Here is a 19,509-nt window from a genome sequence, read left to right on the forward strand (position 1 = left end):
ACCAAGCTGGTCCGAGCTTCAGCCAACCAAGCTCAAGGAGTCAACATATAGACGTTTGAACAAAATAGACAGAAGATGTGATATGCTATATTTTTTAGTTCTTAAATTAATTTATACCACCTCATAATATAAGATATTTAGTACTCTTTAAAAAATAGTTTAAGATCAAAAATGATCTTTAATCCTTTTTTTAAAAAAAAAATGCATGCGCTAAATTTATTTCAAATTAAACCAAATCAATTAATTAAGAAATCAAACCAAATTGATTTCTTTAAAAATCAAACAGTTCCCATTTTGTGTTTATGTGATTGGCTTGGTTTGATTTTTTGCCCCCTAAAATCAAATCAACCTGAATAATTTATTTTATTTCTCATAAGTATTTTTTTTATTGAAGGCAACCCCATTCAAGGCACTGTTAAGTGTGGGCATTTTTAGGCACTCATCTCAATGAGAATTTCAACATTAATTTGCCCTCTTGTGAATGATCAATTTTTTCTATTAGACTCAACCTGTTGGCAGTCAACCTAAACATTTGATTTGAACACCACTGTGGATCAAGCTGGCTCCCAGATTACCACTTCGCAATTTTGACTTGGCAGTGGGCCTGTATTGTTTTCCAAGGGATCTGATAAACTCTCGGCCCATTTGGCCCAATTGCTCTGCTCTTTTCATCTTCCAATCCGCGACGAGGCAAAGAGCCAGGGGGAAGATGACTGGTGCATTTTGGGGTTCGAGGGTGCTGGAGATTGTGAAGAAGCATGATTCTGGAGGCCTCGTATGGAAGAGAATAAAGCTCACCTCTACTCGTAAAGCCAATGCTAAGAAACGTCTTCATCGAGTCTGGCAGGCATGTTCCTTATTGCTTTTTGTATTTCTCTCTTAGTCTCCCCCTTCTTCCTCCTCAGATGAATCATTGATGCTTACGCGCCAACTGTTGCTTATATATTCTCTTCATAGTTCTCGCTACTTTAGGGTGTCTTCTGGTGCCTCTGACTTTTTTTTTTGTCACTTCTCAATTTCTGTTGATTTTTTTTTTTTAAATTTTCCCACCTGAAATCTTTTGTAGATGCTGGAATTCGATTCGTGCCGTTTAGTGGGTTTTCTTGTATTCCATAGGTTTTTTATTCCTTTTTGCTATCGCAATTCTGATTGTTCATGTTCTCTGAAAATTGTTTGATGCTTTTAATTGCAAATCCTTGCCTTGTATTTCATCATAGAATTCAAGCTGGTATAAGTGATTTTCTTGTGTGAAAAAATTCTTTTGGCCTTGGTGTGGTAAATGTTGTTGTCCTTAGTTTCTCGGAGTTAGTCTGTTATTATCACTTGGCTACCGTGATTTTGACGTGTGTAATAGACCGAATTTTTTTTTTTTATTAACCAACTTTTCTGGTAATCCATCATAATTCAAGTCAATAATGGCATGAAAACATGAGAAAATGTTGGGGGAAATGAGAGAAACACTGAAGAGATGATCTTCCTGGCAAACTTCTATCTACACGTATCAGCTTTTCATTTGTTCTATTCTGATTTTGCATCTTAGCTACCTTGGTTTATGAGGTGGGATTTTCTACTATGGGCTTTGGATAATGAACCAAGTCATATGGTGATGTCTCAACTCTCTTTGAGATAAATTTGGATTGAGGTTCAGTCTGACTGTCATATTCATGTCAAATAAGAATTCCTGTTCAGGTGGCTGAATTTCCCCTTTTCTTTGAACTCCCATAGCTCAGAAAAGCTGCAAGCCATCTTAGGGTAATTTTGTGCACGTGTCCTCTGAGCTTCAAAACATCTTGTTTAGGGCCATCATCTTAGAATATATTCTTAAGATAGGTGGCTACTTTTTTCTTTTCCTTTCACAGTTGGAATCCATGTATGAATTTGGTGTTCTTCTGGCTTTAGGAAAACATGAAATGGTCGGCAAATATGTGTCAAATGTACTAATATAATTCACTGTTGAAGAATTTAAAGTACGTTGACCCTTCTCTTCAATTTGGTTTCAATTGAGGAGAAGGTACTAAAAACTAGGCCAGTCGATGTAGTGGTTTAAGGGTTAGTGGCCCAACTAAGGGTCAACCTGGAATCAGATCAATTACAGTTAAAATAATATTTGATTAAATATACAAAAGTATTCATATGAAAGGCCATAATATTTAAATAAAAGTTATTAATTCTTGAGTAAATGAAAAGTTTATCCATAACATCTTATGTATGTCTTATAGAAATAATAATTATAAGTTTCTGAAAATAATAAAACATAATAGCTTTAAAATTATTAATTAAAAAATTATATTTGATTTAGGGTTCAATATTTAGAAGACGAAAGGAAAAAACATAGACAAATAAAAAAAAATAAAATCTGACCCAAGTAAACCCATTAACCCATCGTGTTGGCTGGGTTTGTCTGGGTTGAAGCCAAGTCATAGGTGACCGGTTTCATTAATCAATTGAACTGGCTAGGTGATTGGTTCACTGGTTTACGAGTCAACCCAGTCAGTCTGAGTTTAAGAACAGTGATTGAGGGGCTTGTAAAACTAACTTTAAATTTAGATGTAGAATCTTGACAATACCTCAAAGTTGTGATGTATTCTTGGATTTGGATGCTTGATGGAAAGTAGGTTGAAATCTTTAAGCTTCTTCAATTGATGCTACTTGAAGTTGATTGGCCTAGAATTCTTCTTTGGTTGACTTCGACTGGAGAGCTTGATATAGTTTGAATCTTAATTTGAATAGCCGGACCTTGGAGTTAAATTTCCTCTTTGGTTGATTTTGACTCAAATACTTCAAAATGCTTGAATTTCAAATTGCAGTTCTTAAAATCCAGGGAATCCCAATTTTCTTCCATAGTTACATTCAACTACAATACCTTGAAATGGCTATGTAGTAGTTATGCAGTACAAATTAGTGGCTATATAAATATATTATAACAGTAAGAGATAACTGCATAGTAAAATTGTGTGGCTAAAAAAAAGAAAAGCAAATTGAACATGGATTTTTGTTCTGGAAGACATCATTATGTGTCAATCCTTTGAAATGACATGTGACTTGAATTTGATTTACCACGGTAATGTCCTTTTGTATGCATGGAAAATATTTTATTTATGTTTGGTGAGATTTTCTTCCTATCCTCCTAGTACAATCTTGCTTGCTGATTTTTAGAAATTATGTACAAATCTGATACTCAAATTTTTTTTTTCGCTTGATCACAATGGCATCGTATAATTCATGTTGCCGACCCCATCTAGTGAGATAAGGCTTGTTGTTGTTGTTGTTGTTGTTAATCTCTGGGATTTGAATGGCAGGATTATTGCTGTCAATCCTCCATATTAAAATAAATACATTGAAAATTCATTCTCTGCTTTGTTCAATTGATTTTGATGTATTTACTTTATGAAGTGTTTTAGTGACACATGAAATTTTCACATTGGTTATTAAAATTCATTCCAATTACCACTGTCTTTTGTCCCCCAACAACATTGGCTTGTTGAGTTGTTGTTCAAAGTATTCTCCTTAATTGGATTATTAGAAACCCAAATAAAGAAAGAAAACTACTATGATATTAGGAATGTAATGAATAAATCAGAAAGCAAATAAAGTTTTGAACTTGAAACTAGCTATGTAGATTAGGAGAAGTTTTAGCGACCCTTGTTGATTGCCTGCTACAACGATAGTTGAACCAACTATGATTCTGTTGTGTTTCTACTTTTAAAACTGAATGAAACTTTATTTGGATTGATAATTCGTATATTTCATTGAGAAGGACCCGATACATATATAGATAAGGATAGGAGAGAGTGAATCTAATTAAATTCCTAAACACTCTCCTAAAATCTCTAATAATATCAATCTAATTAAAGACTAAAAAATAACATTACAAGATGAGAAGAGAAAAAGGAAAATTAGGTCTTTGAGATAGGGCCCAGTAATATAAGTTACATATCCAACACTCCTTCTCAAGCTGGTGAGTAGATGTTTATCATTCCCAGCTTGCCTCTGAATGCTTCAAACTTTTCTTGGGTCAATGGTTTGGTCATCGCATTTGCAATTTGCTGTCTTGAAGGGATGTAGGATAGATCGATAGTCTTTGTATCTAAATTTTCCTTGATAAAATGTTGATCGATCCCTATATGTTTGGTACAATAATATGCACCGGATTGTTGGCAATCTTGATTGCAGACATGTTATCACACCATACTTTAATGGGTCCAACTGTGTCAATCTTGAGCTCCTTTAAAAGTCTAACAATCCACATTCCTTCACAAGTTCCTAGAGCAAGAGCCCTATATTCGGGCTCAGCAGAGCTTCTTGAAACTACAGGTTGCTTCTTGCTTCTTCAGGTCACCAAGTTACCCCACACATGAGAACAATAACCAGTAGTAGATCTTCTATCTATTTTTGACCCAGCCCAATCAGCATCTGTGAACAATTCTATGCCTTTAATATCACCTTTTGTAAAGAACAGTCCTAGTCCTAGAGTCTTCTTTAGATGCTTGAGTATCCTGTAAATTGCAGCTAAATGTTCCTTCTGAGGACAGCTTGAGAATTGACTAACTACGCTCAAAGGAAAGAAAATGTCAAGTCTGGTATGAGATAAATAGATCAACTTGCCCACTAGCCTCTGATATTTTTCTTTATTCATTGCTATCCCATCAGATCTAATAGTCAATTTTTGGTGCAGTTCCATGGGAGTGTTTGCAGGTCTTGCTCCTGATATCCCTGTTTCCTTCAACAAATCTAGAGTATATTTTCATTGGGACACACTAATCCCCTTGTGCATTCATGCCACTTCCATGCCTAAGAAATATCTCAAAGGTCCAAGATCTTTGATCTCAAATTTAGTTGCCAACTTGCCCTTTAGTTTGACAATTTCCCCATCATTATTTCCTGTCAAAACTATATATCAACATACACAATGAGAGCTGTCATTTTTTCATCACAATGTTTAACAAATAGAGTGTCATTTGCTTGGCCTTGTTTGTATCCCAAAGTTTAAATAGCTTGAGTAAATTTTTCAAACCACACCCTTAGTGATTGTTTCAAGCCATACAAAGACTTGATCAACTTGCAAACCTTGTGAGAATTATGAGAATCTTGTAATCCCAATGGAATTTCCATATAAACTTCTTCCTCAAGATCACCATTTAGGAATGCATTTTTGACATCGAGTTGATGTAGAGGCCAATCTAGATTTGCAGCGAGGGATAATAGAACTTTTACAGAGTTAAGCTTGGCAACAGGTGCAAAAGTTTCCTGGTAATCAATCCCATAAATCTGAGTAAAGCCTCTAGCAACTAATCGAGCCATATATTTGTTTACACTCCCATCATGATTGTACTTTATTGTGAAAACTCATTTACTGCTTACGATTGATTTCCCCTTGGCCAACTTGATGATTTCCCATGTCTGGTTTTTATGTAGAGCCTTCAATTCTTCTTTTATGGCCTCTTTCCATTTGGGATCTATGATTGCTTCCTCAAAGTTCTTCGGAATATTTTCATTTTCGACATTAGCTACAAAAGCCTTCAAATGAGGAGATAAACTTTTGTATGAAATATACCTGGCAATAGGATATTTGGTACAATTCCTTTTTCCATTTTTCAAAGCAATTGGCCAATGTAAGTCTTCAAGATTTTCCTTAGGTGCAGATTCATGGTTCTGCATTGGTGTGGAAATGGGGTCTTGCCCACTCTGGTGCTATTCAATAGCATTATTAGGTTCTTCCACCGTAGTCTGAGAATCAGACAACATATTAAGGGGCTCGAAAGTATTCACGTCTTGAAAGTAGGATTTGTTTGAGGAATTTTCAGAATTTGGAGTATTGTTTCACTGGGCTCAGATTGGTTTAAAGGCTTATAGGTGGAATCATTGTGATTAGAGGAGATATTTGTAGACAGATCTGGTAATATGTGGCGTTCATGTGGTTGTCCAGAAAAGTTAGGCAAATTGTTATGATGATAATTCTTACGTAAACAAATTGACCATTCATTTTCATTTGTCGCTCTCTCCCCTTGAATGGGTGATTTGTTAAAAAAGGGTTGGTGTTCAACAAATTTGACATTCATGGTAACATAAACACAATTGGTAACAGGAGAATAATATTTATACCCTTTTTGAGTAGAGTAGTACCCCAAGAAGACACACTTGATGGCACGAGAATCTAGCTTCCCCCTAATCTCATTGTACACAAACGCTGTACACCCAAAGACCCATTTTTGTATGGTTGTTGTGAGATGGGAGTTGGGATAGATCTCGAGAAATTTGTGAAGAGGGGTTTGAAAGTTTAGAGTTTTAGAGGGTAAACGATTAATCAAGTAGGCAAATGTAAGGATAGCATCCCCCCAAAATTTATTTAGGACATTACCACCAATCATAAGAGCATGAGCAACCTCAAGCAAATGTGTATTTTTTCTTTTAGAGACACCATTTTGTTAGGGAGAATAGGCACAAGATGTTTGATGGTGTATGCCGTGTTTTTCTAAATAGGTCTAAAAATTGGAGTTCAAATATTCTCTTCTGTTATCACTTCAGAGAATTTTTATTGATGTTTGAAACTGATTTTGAATAAAAGCATGAACATTTTTGAAGATTGTGAAAACTTCATATTTTTCTTTCATAAGAAAGACCCATGTTACTTGAGTATGATCATCAATAAAAGTTACAAACCATCTGGACTTAGAGTTGGTTTCAAATTTTGATTTACCTCACACATCACTATGGATCGGGAAAAAGGGTGAGTAGGATTATACTCATTTGAAGAAAAGGAGGCTCGAACTTGTTTTGTTTTGCAAAGGTTGCAAGTATCATAATGGAAATCAGAAATAACTTTATTATTAATATCAAGAAATGGAAGTTTCATATATTGAGGACTCGGATGGCCTAACCTAGAGTACCACGAAACAAAATTTGCACTGTCATAGCAAAAAAAAAAAAAACAGTATGAGAATTATTTGATGAAGGTTCGTGGATATAAAGCCCATTTCACTCCTTAGCATTGCCAATCATCTTCCCTAAGGCCAAATCCAGAAAACCACAACCCTTGTTATCAAAAATAACCATGCAATTCATTTAAATCACAATACGACTCGGATAACAAGCTGCACTTAATAGTCAGAACAAACAAAACATTCTTCAAAATAATATGTTCAGAGATAACAACAGTTTTAGAACCCATGACTTTTGGCACATTCACCATTAGCTACCTCAACAAATTTATGCTCAGAATTTTAAGAAAAATTAGAGAATAATTCCCTGAATCCTATTACATGGTCTGTTGTACCAGAATCCACTACCCAAATATTTTTGGATATGGCTGTCCCATTTAGAGCTTTGGTAAGAGTAGTACTTGATTGAGCCAAGGTCATAGAAGGAGTTTTTTCCTCACATATATTAGCGGTAGCAGAAGAAGCATGTTTTTCTAATACTTTCTGGAGAACTGACAACTCCTCGACACTCAATGATCCACTTTGTGAATCTGCAGCAGTCACTATGAACTACTTCCTTTCACTTTTGGGCTTATGTTTAAAGTTTGAGGGCTTGTCATGTAACTTCCAACACTCGTCCTTAATATGACCACCTTTATTGCAGTGATCACATCACTTTCTTGATTTTTGTCCCTTCATATCTCCTTAGGCAGCAAGAGCAGAAGCATCTTTTAGAAGAGAAGTTGGGATAGTGGGACTTTGAGTTAGTACTTTTCTACTTTCCTTGCATCTTATCATATTAAACATTTCCTCCAGCATGGGAAGAGGTTTCATGCTCATGATTCTGCTGTTAATATCTTCATACGAATCATTGAGGCCTAACAGAAAATCATAGCATCTATCTCTATTAGCTAATATTTTATAATAAAATCCATCCCTATGGCATGACCACTCATGGATCTCAGAGATCAATTTGTTGCCAAATTTCATTAGGGAAGTATAATATTGAGTTACAGATTTTTCATTTTGAAGAAGGCTTCTAAGGGAACATTTTACTTGAGAAATGGCGGGTGTATTTTCACGAACAGCATAAGTATTCCTGGCTGACTCCCAAATCTCCTTGGCAGTGGTTGCAAGTAGGTAATTTTCGCTTACCTCTATTGTCATAAAATTCACAAGCCAAGCCCTCACCATGTTGTTTTCAGCAATCTAAATTTCATACTAGGTATCATCAAGTAAAGGAGGAGGAGGAACACTCGTGAGATACTTCTTCTTATTTCTCCCTTGTACAACCATTAAAACGTTCTAAGACCACTGAAGGTAATTATTTCCTTTCAACTGGTGAGTGATCATGATCTGGGTAAAAAATCTCGGACGCTAAGGTAATCATGTCAGTCAATCCTCTTTCTCCATTTGATCCAGTCACACCAGTCTTGCTCTTTGACCTATCTTCACTAGTTGAGCTTTTTTGGCTTTCGTTGCTTGTTTGATATGCTCGTGGTGGTTGGTTCATGAGGGCTTTTACAAACGACATCAAACCAAAAGAAGAAGAGAAGGAGAAAGACACGAGAGCTGAGGAGACCATAAGCGTTGCTCTAATACCATGAAACTTTATTTAGACTAATAATTTGTATATTTCATTGAGAAGGACCCAATACATATATAGATAGGGACAAGAGAGAGTGAATCTAATTAAATCCCTAAAAACACTCTTAAAATCTCTAATAATATAAATCTAATTAAAGACTTTGAAAAAGAACATTACAAGATGAGAAGAGAAAAAAGAAAAATAGGTCTTTGAGATATTACTGGGCCAAGGGCCCACTAATATAAGTTACATACCCAACACTGAAAGTAACTAATTTGTCTCAGAAATCAGGTGTTCCACAGAAATTGGATTTACACTATACGTTGTATATAAAGATGACAGATTATTATCAAAGAACATCATCTCAGATGGGATTTGAAAGGGCAAAGGGTAAATACATGTAAAGTCCTTTTGTTTTTTAATATTCTCAATTGTATCTGTTCCTATGAAACTTCTCTTTTGCTACCTTTTTGTCCTATGTCCCAGCTTTTTGGGAATTACTTTTGCGACTGCATTACCATCTTTTTCCATGAAAGGTTTTGCTCAGTTTATTAAATGAATTAGTGATGGTATTGTCTTTGCTATGTCCTACATGTAATTAGAATGCCAATACCAGATACAAATTTTATTTCAATTTAACATCTGAATTCAAGTGGATAGACTTGTCTTTTGATATGGTTGTTTAAAGTTTAGTGGATCAAAGTACTTTTGAATACTTTAAAAATGAAGCCATGAGATGAATTATAACATAATGCAGTTGGACTGTGTAATTCATCCAAAGGGTGGTGGATAGTTGTGATCAAGACCATTCAACATATGGTCTTTAAATGTTGTGTTAAGGTAATTCTGAATGATAGAGATTAATGTCCTGTTTGATATAGAGAATTGTTTTTTGTGGAAGCAAAAGCGGAAATGGAAGATGAAGTGGGTTTAAAAGTCTGTTTGGTATGCTAATGGAACTGTTGAATTTTTCTTAATTAATAATTATATTTATAATGTGAAATTACAAAGATACCCTCGCCTCCTAAAAAGACACCCCCAAACCCATAGCTTGCAGCTGTTGATTGTTGTTGCCGGAGGTCACACCCACCTTCATCAAAAAGACGAACTTTGCTGGAAAATACAATGGAAGTTGGAATGATTATTATCAAACACAAGAAATAAAATATGTTTCTATTGAGAACCAAAAGCACTATAAAATTGAATTCAAAAATTGGAGACTAAGGAACTTCCATTGTCTACCTTAATTTCTCTCTCCAAAATGGTTCTATGTTTCTCTTTCATCTCCAGCCACACAAATGGCTTTAGGCAGTCCCTAACTAAACATGAACTTCCACGGCTTATCCTCAATTGTGCCTGAACGCTATTGTTGATGGCATGGTTGGGAGGTGTTGTCACCGATCAAACACCGTTACACCCTCTATGGTGTCATTGTTAGTTAACGTTTTCTATTTGTGAACACCTCTAGGTTGAACATGGTAGGAGAAGCTTGAGGGTAAAAATGGCATATGAGGGAAGTGATCGAGGAACTGAGTTCCATAGCTATGAGGTGGGATTTGAGTTCCACCGTTTTTAATGGAATTGGGTTCTCTGGAGAAGTGGCTTCCAGTGTACCAAATATCTCATTTTTAGAATTCCACATCTACTTTCACTTCCACTTCCACTTCCACTTCGCCCATCCCAATTCCATTTTACCAAACAAGCCAGAAGGAGAATAGAGGGAATTGAGAGAAGAACAGAGAGGATAGGAGGGACAGGGAGGAATTACGAGGATTTAGTGATGGAGAGAGAATAAAGTTGAATAATGTGCAGGCTTCATTGATAAATCATAATGATTACGATTGATTTGTAGGGTATTTATAGAAATAAGAGTATCGCCCCCAATGGCTACTAACAATCTACTTGCTAACAGCTATATCTAACTAATTGAAGTTAATATTATAAAAACATAACAATTCCCCCCCAAAAAGAGATCCTTGCCCTCAAGGATTAGTGACAACAAAGTAAGGAAAACAACAACAACAAGCCTTATTCCACTAGGTGGGGTCGGTTACATGGATCATATGATGCTATTGTACTCTATCATTTATTAAGTTTTTAGAAATATTGTTAATTAAGAAGTCTCGACGAACAACTTTCAAAAGTGTTTTTTTAGTCTTTCTTTACCCTTCTTGACAGAGCCCAAAATTATTTGTTCCACTCCCCTCACAAGTGCCTCTTATGGTCTTCTTTGTCTGTGTCCAAATTACCTCAAATGATTTTCTACCATTTTTTCTTTAATAGATGTGACATTCTTATACTAGTTGTTGCCTCCTCATGCATGTCTTGGATAGCTCGAACATAGGCAACTCGAACACCCTTTTTTTTTTCCAATGCTTTTCAAAGTACTTCTCTCAATACACGATCATAAGATTTTTCCAAATTAATGAAAATTATATGTAAATCTTTACCTTTGCATCTGAAAACATGAAAACAAAGGCACCGTTTGGGTAATTACCATTTCACATTTCAAAAGTAACTTTTTACTTTTGGAATGTAAAATGTTTTTTGGGATAATTTTATGAGAGCAAATGTATTTTTCAAAATGACTTTTCAACCTAGTTGAAACGTGGAATTTTGGAAGTTCCATTAGGTAGATTTTGAAACGGAAATGTGGATATGAAGCATTAAAGACTGGTACCTAATTTTGCATTTGACTATAATACCCTCAATTATTTTCTCATCCTTGTCATGCAACCGCCTTTGTCTTCACTAATTCATTCCCATCTTTACTCGAGCTCCTCGTTTTTTATCAGACTTGGGTTTTTTCAAAGGCTTGGCTTTTCCATCTAACACACCCAAAATATTAATCTCTGACGAAAGGGAAAAGAAAAGCACTAGGGAACAAATCAAAACGAAAAGGTTTCATAAATTGAAAATCAATAAATAAATAATTAAAATGCATAAATGGTAAATAATAAATAGTAAAATAAATAAATAATAAATAAATAAAATATATAAATAGTAAAATTATTACATAATTTATTACAATATTAAATTTTATATTTTTATCCTTGCATTTTTTTTAACATTTTTAATATATTACATTGTATAATAAAAATTATTAATTGTCATAAATCAATGTTCTTTTTAGTCATTGCATATTCAAAAGTATATTTCAAAAGCCCAAATTTTTATTAATCTACACAACTTTTAGTTTGCCAAACTGACTTTTAATAAAATATATCCAAATATAAATTTCGCTATAATAACTGACTTTTTCTAAACTGATTTTTATTGAATGAACTTTCATCAAACTAACTTTTGACAAACTAAAAACCAAACACACACAAAGTGAGGAAACTTTTGCTGAAATTAATACAAAGACATTTGAGATGCTTCTTCATCTGTAAATTGTTTCAACTAAAATTTCAGTTATGATTCGACCCCTTTTGCAACCCACTCTTTTTTGTAAAATTAGTTCAAGTTCTGCTATGGCTTAAAACCAACATTCTTAAGACTAAAGAGTTGGGCGGAAAGGGGGGAAGGCTCTTTGTTCCTCATTCTCCTATAGCTGGATCCTCCGAAGCCACAAGAATCCATAGTTAGAATGGGATTCCAACTTAGCAGTTTTTGAAATTTTGAGAAGAGTTGATGAAAGTTGTAAGATGTGTTCAGGGGGGAGTTATTGTCTATCGTTGGCCTCTATGGTAGAACTAGTCGAGGGCTTGATATATGCAATTGCCCTAATCTTTTCTAGCAGGTCCAACTTTTATGCAGTTGCTCCTATCTTTTCTAGCACCTTATAAGAAACAAAAAACCGATGTGGTAATTTTTGAGATCCTTTGGCAGCAACAAATAGTTGTCTATAGGGTTGTAGTTCAAGGAAAACCCCTTGTCCCACCATGAATTCACAGTCAGTCTTGTGAGCACCATCCTTCTGCTTCATCACATTAGTAGCACGATACAAATGATGCTTTAAAATCTTTGACATCTCTTCCCTTGCTATAAAGGACCTATCCAACACATTTAAAACAGAATGGTGAGGTAAATATAGACAATGGATAGGAAGAGCCTGATCATATAAGAGTTCAAATGGAGTAGCCTTTGTTGTTGTATGAAAGGCAGTACTATACCATCATTCAGCTTGTGACAACCATTAATTCCATTCCTTGGGCTGCATCTAGCACATACACCTTAAATAAGTTTCTAAGCACCTATTAAGAACTTCGGCTTAGCCATCCGTTTGAGGATGATAGGTTGTAGAAAGATGTCATTGAATACTTAAAATCTGCAAGAATTTCTTCCAAAATCCACTTTCAAAAATTGGATCATAGTCAATTATAATCTCAATAGGGGCACCATGTAATTTGTAAACACAATTCATAAAAAGTTGTGCTAATGAAGATGCTGAATAGGGAGGAGTTAAAGGAATAAAATATGCATACTTACGCATTCTATCTATCAAAACCCAAATCGTGTCCTTATTTACTCACAGTAATACTTTCCAAATTCTACTCGGTATTGGAAGAGGTTGTAACAGCCTTGAAGATGCAATAGCTTCATATTTACAGCATGCACAGGTATGACACTGCTTAATAAAATTTGTGACATCATTAATAATCTTTTTCCACTAAAATAGTGCTTTAATCCTATGGTAGGTAGCTTGAATTTCTGAATGTCCCCTTGAAGATTAGAATGCAACCATTCAAGAATTTGCTACTTCAAAACGGGATCATGTCTTATTACTAACTTTCCCTTCCTCCTCAATAAGTCACCATCCTAAGAGAAATGGCCCCAAATTCCATTATCTGCTTTAACTTTTTGCTAACTACCCTTAATTTTTGTAAGCATCTTGGGGGAAGAAGTGTCTAAAATTATCTTCAACAATTGCTGTTTAGGCGTTTGGGAAAGAGCATCGGCTATAGAATTTTCATGCCCCTTTTCATATTGAATTTCATAATTAAATCCTGCCAATTTAGCAATCCAAAACATCTGAAAAGATGTTTTAACTTTTGTCCAAGCAAATACTTCAAGCTTTTCTAGTATGATCTAATGATAAATCTCTGTCTTTCCAAATACTGATGCCAATGAAGCACAACCAGCATCACTGCCATTAATTCCTTTTCATAGATTGAGAACTTTTGATGTCTTTCAGCCAATCCCTTGCTAAAATAAGCAATAGGTTGACCCTCTTGCATTAGAAACCCTACTCCACAAGCATCTACCTCAAATATAAATTGTTTTGAAAAATCTGGAAGTGTGAGTGTAGGTGCAGAAATCAGAACTTCTTTGAGGTTGTTAAATACTTTAGTAGCCGCTTGTGACCATTCAAACCCATTCTTCTTGAGGAGAAGGATTAAGGGCTTAGTTAGAATCCAATAACCTTTAATAAAACGTCTGTAATATCATACTAGACCCAAGAATGCCCTCAATTGCATGATATTTTGTGGTTTAGGCTAATCAGCTACTGCTTGTATCTTCTTAGGATCAGTTCTGACCTTAGCATCTCCAATTAAATGTCCCAGGTACTCCAACTCAATGGCAGCAAAAGAACATGTAGTTTTCTCGACAAAATAATGGTTTTCTCTTAAAATAGAAAAAACTTGCTTTAAGTGCTGCACATGGTCAATAATGTTAGCACTATAAATCAAGATATCATCAAAAAATATCAGAACAAACCTTCTTAAGAATGATCTGATAATACTGTTCATGGCTCCTTGAAATGTTGCTAGAGTATTAGTTAAGCTAAAAGGTATAACTAACCATTCATAATACCCACTATGAGTTTTGAAAGCAGTTTTATGTGCATCTTCTGGCATCATTCTGATTTGATGATACCCAGCTCGTAAATTCAGCTTTTTAAACCACCTTGCTGTGCTTAATTCATCAAATAAATCTTCCACTAATGGGATAGGGTACTGGTTTTTAATTGTCTTCTTATTCAACTCCCTATAATTGATGCACGTCCTTCAAGTGCCGTCCCTTTGTTTAACCAAGACAATAGGAACTGAGAAAGGGGAAGAGCTTTCTTGTATAACCCTTGTTTGTGGAAGATCACCAACTAATTTTTCAATTACATCCTTTTGTGCAGCTAGATATTTGTAGGGCTTTAAATTTATTGAGTTTTTGCCTTTCTGGAGAATAATTGGATGGTTATGACCTTCCCTAAATGGTGGTAACCCTTTAGGCTCCTCAAAGAGGTCTGAAAATTCATCTAAAGTAGCTGTAATCACTGTTGGAACTTCCTTAGAGGTTTGAAGTGAGAAACATTACAGGGTGTGTGCTAATCTAGGATGAGTTGCAATAAATAAACTTGTTTTTCTTGAGAGTCCCTCATCTCTAAATTTTTTGGTTGAACCACCTTTAATTGATTTGGGATGTTGGCTTGAAGTTTGCACAACCTTCCTTCATACCAGAAAAACATAGTAAGGGTCTTGTAGTTCCAAAAAGCATTTTTTACGCTTTTCAACCAATGTAACCCTAAGACCTTGCTATTTGAATGTAACTCCAAAATTCTGAAGTCAAAAGACAAAATCCAAGCCTTGCATGGACCATCTAAAACCCTTCCACGTTCTATGGGCTTTTAATTTTCGACCATTAGCAACCTCAACCCATGATTCATGAGTATTATTAGGCTGCCACCCTCTTGCAAAATCCAAGTCTAGGAAATCATCCGTACTTCCACTGTCAATGAAAATGTGGGGTTGTTTCCTACCACAATGACCCACAACCCTCATTGATGAGGCACCTTCAATCCCTTCAATAGCATATAACAAAATTAGGGGTGTCACCTCTTCTAGACTGTTTTTTTTTTCTTAATCTTCTGTTGAAATTTCATCCTCTGCGATTTATTGAATCTCAATGAAGTGGAGTTGCATCTTTTATCTTTGGGGACACTTATGACCTCTGGGAAATTTCCAATGGCAATAGAAGCATAAATTCTTGCTTCATTGTTATGCTGCTGCTTCTGCAAAAAGAGGTTTAGAGGCATTAATAGTGTTTTTAGAGACAAAATTGATAGTTTTAAAGGCTGAAGGTGTTGGCTTCCTTTTATTATGAGTCCTACTGCTTAACAAAGCATTTTTATAAGGGGCCCAAGTGGCTTGATAGGTCTGAGATGAGGCAATCATTGGTGAAGACAAGTACGAAGCATTCTTGCCGCTCATCCTCTTCTCCACTTGCCTTTGTAGGGTGATCTCTTGCATTCTTGCCAGTGAACAGGCTTCTTGAAGGATTTCATGGTTTGTAGAGTCTCACAGGACCCACGTGTTCTTCTACCAATCTCTCAAGATATGTTTTGACCAAATACTCTTGGGAGAGTTGAAGTTTACATGCAATCAAATCGAAGTCGTCATTGAGGTCGGCCAATGATCCACATTGTCTTAGCTGCATTAAATTGCCCATTGGGGTTTCATGAGTCAGTCCAAATCATTCTTTGAGAACTTTGGCATAATGCTCCCAACTCGGCAAGACCCCAAAGCGAGCTTTCCTCATCGCTCCATGCCAAGACCATGCCTTTTCATCGAGACTAATACTTGCCATCTTGACTTTTTCTTCATCCGAAGTGTTGTCAAATTCAAAATACTTGTTGCATCACATAATCCACCCTACAACACTCGAGCGTGAAAACTTCGAGAATTCCATCTTTGTAAACTAGGTCGGCTGTTGATGGTCACCCCTATTTCTTGGATCCTTGTCTCGATGATGGTCATCCCTGTTTTTGTAATCCCCATCCTAACGATGGTCATATCTATTTCGGTGATCCTCGTGACGACGGTGGGGTGATCATTCCTACCATTGTTTATAGATGCTTTGTATCTACCCTGCATCAGTAACTGAATTTGGTTGGGCATGACTTGGTCATTGAGAATATCCTCCATATCAAAGCTTGGCGAGTCTTTGTTCGATCTGAGTAATTCTTTCATCCATTTCTTGCTGTTTGTTTTCATGTTTTGACCATACACGATTGGAAGGGAAGAGAAAAGAAGAGTGGCCAAGGAATGACCAGCTCTGATGCCACTGTTGTGTTAAGATAATTCTGAATGATAGAGATTAAGAAGAATATAGGTAATTGAGAGAAGAACAGAGAGGAATTAAGAGGATTTAGAGACAGAGAAGAGAATTAAGCTGAATAATGCGCAGGCTTCATTGATAAATCATAATGATTACAATTGAATTGTAGGGTATTTATAGCAATCAGAATTACCCCCCCAAGTGGTTACTAACAGTGCACCTGCTAACGGCTATATCTAACTAACTAACTAAAGTCAATATTATAAAAACATAACATAAAATACCTTTTAGGCGGAACAATCAGAAAACAAATTTGTCAAGATCATTTGGAGAGTAGTAAAATAAAGTTGAAACATAAAAGTAATTTGAGCCATGTTATTTTGGAATTTCATTAAGCTTGTTACAAGAGTTTCTCTGAACACAATTCCCCTACAGATGTTTTTGTCATCCATGATTGCACTATTTTACGGCCTTCAATTTTAAAACAAGCTGAACATAATTCTAAATTCTCATAGCAGAATGTAGGCCCGTCCTTATAATTTTTGGATTTTGATACCCCATTTAGAAAACTAAATACCAAATGCTACGCTAAAGTCAGCAAGAGATGAGAGCAGGGAACGGTGGTCCTTTTTTGACTTTGGATGAAGAAGTAATGTCGTTGCAAAAAAGCTATACAAAATGCTGGGAGTGCTTTTGAAAACCATACTATGCTCTCTTTTCTGTTCCCTCCTTTCTTATTCTATCTTTACCCGTATATTTCTAAATGCAGGGATCATTAAAACCCATTTTTTGTTGATCATTATTGCCGTACATGTTACAATAATAAATTTTTCTTATTTGATACTTTTCTTTTCTTTTGTTGAAAAACATGATCAACAAGCGAAAAGCATCTCTTGCTACATTGCTCTGTGTATTTCGTGATGAACTCCATCCCCACATGAATGCCTTGTGCGTGAGTTGGGATACTGTTTACTTCAATTAGTTATACTTTTGATGTAGATTGGAAGCAGCTTCAGCTGTGTGTGATCATTAGACCTGGAGAAAATGTTTGCATGGATGTTGATTTATTTCTTTTTGCATGGGCTAGTTCCTTCAGTCTCATGTTTCTAAGCGGTTATTTGGTTTCAAGCCTCTTGCTTACATTTGCCTCCCACGCACGCGCCTTTGTTTCATTACCCCTCCACTACTTTATTCCTTTTATTATTATTATTATTATTTTTGAAGCATGACTTTTCTTTTACTTCCAATCCATGGCTGATATTATGAAAGTGTTCTTTTCTCATTAAGAATGAAGCTGTCCTAAAGGCATGTGCCGAAGAACCTCCCTCAACAGCCACTTCTGATGGTGCTATTAAAGCTGCTGAAAACATTAGCAAGGGCAACTAAGTTGAAGGTGGTATGTTGTTGGATAACATGAAGCCAGTCCGTAGGTTGTATCATTGATATTTTGGAATTCAAACATCAAAATATATTTCAGCATGTTTTTGGTCCATGGCAGGTTAATTTAATAGTAGTTGAGCTCTGGTCTTGAATTCTACATAAGAAAAAAGCATGAGAACAGATTCAGTGAGGAACATCCTTGCATTTTTGCTTGCAGGAGATGTCCCTTTATTCTGGAACTTGGGTGAAAAAAGAGTACATGTGAGTGCCCCCATTAAAGATAATGCCAGTTTCCTTCTGGTTTTGAATATGATCTCATTGATGAACATGCTCACTGTTGGAAGAACACATGATTAGATCTCATATCTTACGTGTAGTCGAAGCATCTGTATGTTGCGTGCTTCACAGAAGTTTCTGACATGTTGATATGGTAGGTACACCATGTGGTCTTGGAAGGGACGAAGAAGAAAGAATGGAAATCTTGTGAAACCAACAAAGTCCAACTGGTTCAGTATGAATCAACAATCAATCATAGAACATAGATTCAAGGATCTGAGTCCTAAATAATGCTGTCCAATCTCAATCTTAATTCAAAAAATTAAACTCAGCTGGGAGGGGATGAAGTGTAGGTGTCCTACACATGATTATTTAATGTTTGTGTGCCATTAGGGAATGTTAGTGGGAGATAAGATAGTGAGCAACTATTTTACGCAAGAAAGCATTTAAAAAGTTGTTGGATTGAAGGGAAGGGGTCAAAATTGATGGATGATCACACGTTCCCAGCCTGCAAAGCAAATATATTTTCTTTTAAAAGAAAAGGAAGATTCAATGACATTGACAGTGACAAAGACCCAAAATGCCATACAGATAATGGAAGGGTTTTGTCTGTTTGAGTGATTGACCTAACCAGGGGAGACTCAAGTTTAGGGTACAAAAGACGAGTTAGAGAGAGAAAAAGGGGGGGAGTTAAAGCAGTACATTGAGAATCGGGTCAGCCATTAAACAAGTTTAAATACTAGTTTAAAGATTAAATTTTAGTTGAATTCATCATAAATAAAATATTTTATTAAATTAATTAAGATTTGATTTAACTATTTATTAATTTAATTGGGTAAATTAATTGAGATTCTATACTAAGAGAGAGAGTCAGTGTCAAAAGAGCGGGCTACCATGAGGGGCTGCCCACGTGATTGACAAGAACATTGCCCGAAGTCAGCAATCTCTTATTTCCTTCTTGAAAATGATAACTTATTAACAAAAGGTGACGTGAACAACTCCAACAGCTCTCTCTTTCTCTCTCTTTGATCCTAAACCCACTCTCACAAGTAACTCTGGTCGGCAATTATTTCTCTTTTAAAATTATAATAATATCCTAATAATTACTGCATCTTCTCTGCCGCTTGACATCTGATGCTCTGTGCCAACCCCAATACTCTGTTTCTTTGTAACTATGTTCTCTGTTTTGCCAACTACTTGCTTCTTGTCGTCTACATGGCAGGAATTTTTTTAACAGCCTCAACAAAAACAGAGAGAGATAAATCATTAATGTTGTGTGGAAAAAAAATTTTTAATTTACTTTTATTAAATATATCATTTTTAAAAACATTTTCTATCTGATGAAACATTTTT

General features: G+C 35.6%; 1 protein-coding gene across 1 annotated transcript; it reads left to right on the forward strand.

The window, feature by feature from the left end:
- The first annotated feature begins 686 nt into the window (after nt 1-686).
- LOC129308479 (uncharacterized) lies at nt 687-18,208 on the forward strand. The gene is made up of 2 exons (XM_054949599.1): nt 687-847; nt 17,788-18,208. Exons 1-2 carry the CDS (start codon nt 710-712, stop codon nt 17,884-17,886), a joined length of 237 nt encoding a protein of 78 aa, XP_054805574.1. The 5' UTR covers nt 687-709; the 3' UTR covers nt 17,887-18,208.
- Nucleotides 18,209-19,509: the final 1,301 nt, after the last annotated feature.

This window comes from Prosopis cineraria, unplaced genomic scaffold (genome assembly GCF_029017545.1).
Source record: "Prosopis cineraria cultivar Desert tree isolate PC_DT_omini unplaced genomic scaffold, ASM2901754v1 PC4, whole genome shotgun sequence".
NCBI lineage: Eukaryota > Viridiplantae > Streptophyta > Magnoliopsida > Fabales > Fabaceae > Prosopis > Prosopis cineraria.